Source organism: Ostrea edulis, chromosome 4, assembly GCF_947568905.1.
Source record: "Ostrea edulis chromosome 4, xbOstEdul1.1, whole genome shotgun sequence".
In the NCBI taxonomy this organism is placed as follows: Eukaryota; Metazoa; Mollusca; class Bivalvia; order Ostreida; family Ostreidae; genus Ostrea; species Ostrea edulis.
This window is the reverse complement of record NC_079167.1, coordinates 81,878,492-81,885,991: the sequence shown is the minus strand read 5'-3', so window position 1 is coordinate 81,885,991 and position 7,500 is coordinate 81,878,492. Positions and strand designations below refer to the sequence as shown.

The window sequence follows — 7,500 nt, the reverse complement described above, 5'->3', positions numbered from 1 at the left end:
CTGCAGTATATATTAATCTTATGCTGTATACATTGTTTGCAATTTCATTTTCTGTGAAATTTACATGTATATCTTGTAAGAACCAGTTTCATAAACATAATCATTTGATAAATACAAGATTCATACAAATGATATATCAACATTAATATGTGTCAGACTTTACCTAAATGTTTCGAATCCCCATCATTCAAACATGGTTAACATTTTGTATAGTGTAAGTAACTAAATTAAAACAGCATGCCTTTCCAATGGCAGTGACATTACCTATTCCCAGATGTGTGTTAATGCTGGCATATCGTGCAGTCCCTGTGAGATTCTTATTTTCTCGGTATGGAATATGTTGATGAGTTCGGGCATCTCGGTATTTTTTGGCAAGTCCAAAGTCAATAATATACACCAGATTGCCTTTCTTTCCCAGTCCCATCAGAAAGTTGTCTGGTTTCACGTCTCGATGGATGAAATTTTTGGAGTGTATGTATTCTATTCTACTTATCTGAATTTAAAAATGTCAATTCAGTTTGGCATCACAGGTCTCGCAAATTTCACATTCACAACTTCACAGATTTCAAAAATAGCATTTCCGTTTATTTTCCCCTTCTTCAAATACATACACCATCAATTCATTTTCAACAAAAATATACACAATCGCCAAAATCAGAAGTAAAATCAACTTTAATATTTGTTTCACTACACCGATTTTTTTGATTTACGACATAAAAATTCTCCGCTCCCTGACTGGACCTACCAGCTGATCTGCTAGCAACAGGACTGTTTTCAGACTGAACTTCCGAGAACAGAAGTTAAAGAGATCCTCCAGGCTGGGGCCAAGGAGCTCCATAACCATCACATTGTAGTCCCCCTCTGCCCCACACCACTTTATCGTGGGGATACCAACTAAAAAATTTCATACCCAAAATTTTTACTTGACTGCTTATACAGTTTTCTCTCATACAAAAACACTGGTCACGTTTCTTTTTCTTTAAAAAATCTGTCCTTGATATTTATATAATGTATGTCTCCTGGAACATGCATACTTCATGTGTCTGGTAATATTGGCATTGGGAATATTTGATACATATTTTTCAAAGAAGTGGTTTGAAATCTACACAACAGGGCTCAAAGCTAACTTTTTATGTCACCAGTCCAGCCGTACTGATAGGGTATAATTTCAACCAGTCTGCAGAAAAATTTACAAGTCCATCGGAATTTTCCAGAAGTAATTAAACATATTTCGTTAATGTTATTTAATGAAATAATGGAATCTAACTCAATATGCCTCAGACAATATTGTAACACTTAGGAAATCTCTATTTACTAACCGGGTTTGAGTTTGTTTGATATCTACAGAGGAATGCCAAATGCATGCACAGTATAAGATTCCATAAGTATATTTTCCAAAATGATGTTTTAGAAAATTAACCAGTCCTATCCGACTGACTAAAACAAATGTATGTCAGTCCGCCTGACTTTTAACCAGTCACAGACTGACGAACATATGTTAATTTCGAGCCCTGCACAATTAATTTTTTTTTTTACAGAATTTCATTTAACGTTTCACATCTATGAATGGAGATTATGAAACTTTCAATTCTAGCAAACAAATTTTCCCCATCAAATTGAAAATGTACCACCAACAAAAAAGGGGGCCATTTTAAATGCACCAAATCATGCACATTAGGAATAACTGTCTAGTTTAATGGGTATGCAAGGTAATTAGCTACAATGGAAAAACATAATTTACAGACCAACAAAGGTGTTATACATAAATTGTAGTTAATCACCCCCACATACCCAATAAACTAGACAGTATTATTGTTTCCATTTAAATATTTGAAATTTAAACAAAAATTTGAGGCATCAAAAATACAGCCCAATAGAAATCTACGTTAATTTCTATGCATGTACATGTACTTTCCAATAATTGACCTGAACTCAGTTGTAGGACAATTAACACATTGAAGCGTCAAATGCTATTAATGGAAATGTCAATACAATATAGAATTTTCATTAAAGTATACTTAACAGTTTTTATATTTTCTACGCAATTCATGAGGTATAATTATATTTTCTACGCAATTCATGAGGTATAATTAAGGAGGAAAAGATGAATACTGTAGTATTTTCCATTTTTAAGTTTTGATACTGCATAATTACCTCCTCCCTGCATCATTTTGTAGATCTTGCTCTCTATGTGGAGCTGTGGGTGCTTCGTCTTTACACATTCCAATTTAATGGCCACTTCCTCTCCGTTGGATATATCAGTTCCTGAAGTGTGCAATAATAAAATGAAAGAACGATATCCATCAGCTTCACTTCACCTTTATTGGAGGCCAAGATTAAAGAATTTTATGTTTCTCCTTGCAACCCTTAATAAATTTATCTTAAGGGTAGGTTGGAAAAATATCTAATATATGGGAGGGTTGGGGGGGGGGGGGGGGTGAAATAGTGATATTGTATGTACATAACAAGTTGTATTAACTTTTACCAATTTTTAAGAACATGGTAAAATTCACTTGGTGTTCAAAAAAGAACTCTTGAAAAGTTTTAATCTTTTAATAAACGGTATTTTCTTCACACACACACACACACACACACACAGATATATATATATATATATATATATATATATATGCAGCATTTCTTATGGGTCAGTTTTTGAACTCTTTGAGTTGCAAGGGTCATGATGACCCTCTGTGGCTAAATTCTGGGAGTCAAAGTTTGCGTTAATGGAAACACTGGGTCAATCAAAATACGAAAATAAATTAGATTTTAATTTAAATACAACAGACACGATTTTTGTATTTGTCAACACCACAATACACATTTTTGTTTGCAGAACATGTATGCACTTGACATAACAAACTAATTAATCATTATAGGTCATCATAATTTTGGAATGGATTTTAGTTCATATCATTATAAATATCAATTCACATGAAACCAGGTGACATATTTTCATTCACTCGTTTTGTAATTCAATGTAGATCACGAATCTATGTCACTGGGTCAATCATCACTTTCTGTGTATCCCAGGCCTTCATTAAGGTAAATCAGACACTAGACAACTGTCAGGTACAGATAATCACACTACTTGAACTTTTGTAATACAGGGACAGTGTTAGGATTTCATAAGCTGATGATAAACTCAGATACCAGAGCCCAGGGCAATATGACATTTACAATATTTCTTTGAATATTATGAGAATGAAGGTACATTATTCTGGGTGGGGTTTTCTACCTCTGATTTTGTTAGCAGTAATTATAATTATGCCATGACATCATAAAACCAGAAACTTGGACTGTCAAAAACTTCCTGTGATTCATTCTATTGTCTTACCCAAATAAATGTCACCAAACGAGCCACTGCCGATTTTCCTCCCAAGTCTGTATTTGTTTCCGACCCTTAATTCCATCTAAGAGCAGAGAACATTCGAAAAATGAAATAGCTTTTTGTATCTAGTTGTCAAATAATACAACAAAACAAAACGAAAACAAAGACACTGGAGCACGGATTAAACGCCTTTCTAACGTACCTTGTACTTGAGAGTTCCTTCCAAACAGTTTCAGTGGCTCACAATATAAATAATCTTTCTTTTCAAATCGTAATTAACGCCATTTGGACAGCAAAAAGGGACGGATTGCCGCTGATTGTCGAGGCTTATCATTTATCCTCCGCCATTATTTACTTCGATATTGGTTGCCGATGACGTTTACGCAGGCGCCTAGTACACTTCCTATCTGTGCATAAAATTCCAAAAAAGGTTCACGATGGACACGCCCACTAATCTCTTTTGACTATTTGTTCAAACTAATTTGTTTTAAAAATGTTTAATCGTAAAAATGAACATATTTGTTGTTTCAAATATCCTGTTAAACCTGTAGCGAGATACGTGAATATTCGCATGAAATGAATGAAAAAATAACGCAATACACAGTACTTGGGACGTTTTCTTCAACATGACGTCAAAACAATATTTCATTCATATATTGATCCCGAAAACAGGAAAGAGTTAATAATATCTGGATCTAGGCCTTTCCTTAATATAAGTGATCTTGACCTTTGTTGTATTAGAAATAGCAACCACATATACTTGGTATATTGTTATTAAGGATGCTTATCTATGTAGTAAATCTTTACATTTAAACAGCAAACTGTCATGGTACTCACTAGTAGAAAAAGCTTTAGAATATATTAAAATTGGATATCCGTTAAGAGATTTTAGTCAGTATAGATTTAAGAAAATTGTAAAGAAATTACTCTGTGATAAATACACTGAAACCTGGTACAATAATCGAAATAAATTAATTGATGGGAAACTGTGCACTTATTTTAAGCTTAAGGAGCACTTTGGTTTTGAGAACTATCTTAATAAAATTAAAAATTTTGATATTAGGCGATCTATTTGTAAGTTACGGATATCAGCTCATAAATTAATGATTGAAGTTGGTAGATATTCTGGTATTAATAGGAATGAACGAATATGTAACAAATGCAACTCCGGTTTATTAGGTGATGAGATCCATTTTTTGATTAAATGTGAAAAGTTTGCTGATGAAAGAAAATCTTTTTGTGGTGCTATAGAAAACAAGAGGCCCAGGGGCCTTATAGGTCACCTGAGTATCATGTAACAACCTTCCAATGTTTGAATTAGGTTTGTGTTTAAATATAAGAATTTTACTTTTGGATGGAAGAAACATTGAATAGCTATGTGGTCAGCCCCGCCTTTGCACCAGAACCCCTGACCCAGGGGCCATAAATTTCAGTTTTGAAAGAAGCATCCTTGATCATCATTATCATACTATTAGTTTGTCTACTTAATACCCAGCAGCAGAGGAGAAGATTTTCAAAGAAATAAAATGCATTTTCACTATATGATCAATAGGGCCCCACCCTAATACCAGAACCCCTGACCCAGGGGCCATGAATTTCACAATTTTGAAAGAGGCATCCTTGCTCATCATAACCATGCTATTGGTTTGTCTACTTAATACCCAAGGACAGAGAAGATTTTCAAAGAAATAATGCATTTTCACTATATGACTTATAGAGCCCCACCCTAACACCTGATCCAGGGGCCATGAATTTCACAATTTTTAACAAGAGGTACTGTGAGCAATGCTCACTAAGAATACCCCCCACTTACCCCAATCTCCCAAAGGGTGTTGGTAATAGGTATAAACTACCTCTTTTCTGAGTGTTGCTACTTCGATGTCCAGTGCGCATGACCTTTCACCTTTTGACCCCAAAATCGATAGGGAACATCTTCATCCCATGGGTAGTCCATATGTATGATATGGTGACTGTAGGTGGAAAGGATAACGCTTTAGAGCCCGGAAACCATATTGTTACTTCAATGTCCAATGCACTTGACCTTTGACTTTTTGACCCCAAAATCGATAGGGAACATCTTCATCCCATGGGTAGTCCATATGTATGATATGGTGACTGTAGGTGGAAAGGATAACACTTTAGAGCCCGGAAACCATATTGCTACTTCGATGTCCAGTGTGCTTGACCTTTGGACCCCAAAATCGATAGGGAACATCTTCATCCCATGGGTAGTCCATATATATGATATGGTGACGGTAGGTGGAAAGGATAATGCTTTAGAGCCCGGAAACCATTGCGTCTACAGACGGACGGACGGACAACCCGATTCCAGTATACCCCCCCACAACTTGTTGCGGGGGGTATAAAGAGGCATCCTTGCTCATCATTACCATGCTATTAGTTTGTCTACTTAATACCCAGAGACAGAGAAGAAGATTTTCAAAGAATTTCTACACTTTCACTATATGACCAATAGAGCCCCACCCTAACACAAGAACCCCTGCCCCAGGGGCCATGAATTTCACAATTTTGGTAGAGGGCTCAACGCTCATTATAATTATGCCCACAGTTTGGCTTCTTGATGTCCAGGAGTAAAGAAGATTTTTTTAAAATTACACTCATTTTGATGGTTTTCGCCCCACCCCTCAGGCCCCAGGGGGGCAGGGACCACGAATTTCACAATTTTTGTTCCCCTCCACCCACAGATGCTATATGCCAAAATTGGTTGAAATTGGTTCAGGGGTTTCAGAGAAGAAGCTGAAAATGTTCAAATGTTAACGCACGACGAACGACGACGGACAAAAACAGATAGCAATAGGTCACCTGAATGAATTCAGGTGACCTAAAAACAGTTAAAAATTTTACCAAACTCAATGATGAACAAAAATTCATTTACATACTATGTTCTGAAGAGCCATCCATTCTAAATATAACTGGAAAATTTATTTTGAACAATATATGACACTGTATTTGTATAGAACTATGTGTTATGTAATCACTTCTTTCTTTACTAGTATATGTATATGTACATTATTTGTATGTATTTTCATGCTGCCCCTTGAGGGCCCTTAATTGGAAATAAATATAGTTATAGTTATTATACTACTCAGAGACAACTAAATTTAAATGTCAGTTATAAAATTTGTGGCTTCATGCATTTATCTCTTAATGAAAGAACTTCGATAGCTTTTAACATAATTTCAATGATATTTGATAGATTCACTTGACTTTTATCAACATTCTTCATGAATATTAAATAAACTAAGTTGCTGTTTTATAAAGATGCACCAATGTACATCTTAGAATTGACATCATGATATACAAGGCCTATATTGGTTCCTCTGTTGTTGCTATGGCAATATTGCTTCGTGTCATAATATATATATATTTAAGAATTATTCATTAAATGCAATTCACTAGATGAAATTATACAGAATTAGAAGTATTTTCTACTCCTTTTATACAATATAAAGTAAGTTGGGACAGTTTACATTGTAAAAATTCATAAAGTTCTCTTTATAATGGATAAATGTTGTTTGTTGTATCATGCGAAGCATGCATGGGGACTATATTTCCGTCAACTTCATCGATTATGCAAATTATTCCACTGTTATGCTCATCTGTTTCCATTTTGTTGCTATTGCAATCACAGACACCTGAAGTATGGACACTACTAACCAACCCCCCTTCCCTACTCTGAAATTTCTATTTTTTGCAGCGATAATTTCTCTGAAATGTGTGACAAAGAATCCACACATATAAGAAAAATCATTGCTAAAAAAATTCAGAAAGGGGGCTGGGGGTAGTAGTATCCATACTTCAGGTATCTGTGCATCGCTCCGTGTTGTATGAAATTCATTCCTTGTATTAAGTAAAACAAAACAAACTCGACATTTGTTCCTTAATGTAGGTCCACTCTTGTGTAACTTATCAATACTAATGGTTCAAAGTAGAAAAACCCTATCAAGTCCACCTGATAAAGTTTAATTTAATCAATAACCAAAGAAAATGTATATGCTGCCCCCTTAAAAGATGTTAGACACATGCATATAAACAGATGTACGTCAACATCAGAAAATCGAACATTTGCATTAAACAGCATAATAAAATATGGTAAAAATGACGAAATAAAATTTAAAAAAATTGCTACAAATATTTCAATTGTGGAT

General features: G+C 34.8%; 1 protein-coding gene across 3 annotated transcripts in view; it reads right to left on the bottom strand.

The window, feature by feature from the left end:
- LOC125669670 (casein kinase I-like) overlaps positions 1 to 3,973 on the bottom strand; it is a 14,572-nt gene extending 10,599 nt beyond the window's left edge. For 2 of the 3 annotated variants that reach the window (XM_048904377.2, XM_048904379.2), the window contains exons 1-5: positions 3,534 to 3,953; positions 3,338 to 3,413; positions 2,155 to 2,265; positions 746 to 894; positions 265 to 493 (exon numbers count right to left, since the gene is read on the bottom strand). In XM_048904377.2, the coding sequence (XP_048760334.1) occupies positions 265 to 493; positions 746 to 894; positions 2,155 to 2,265; positions 3,338 to 3,413 (565 nt within the window). In that variant the 5' untranslated portion in view covers positions 3,534 to 3,953. Of the gene's footprint in view, positions 1 to 264; positions 494 to 745; positions 895 to 2,154; positions 2,266 to 3,337; positions 3,414 to 3,533 lie in introns of all 3 variants that reach the window. The other variant, XM_048904376.2, reaches the window with a different exon arrangement.
- Positions 3,974 to 7,500: the final 3,527 nt, after the last annotated feature.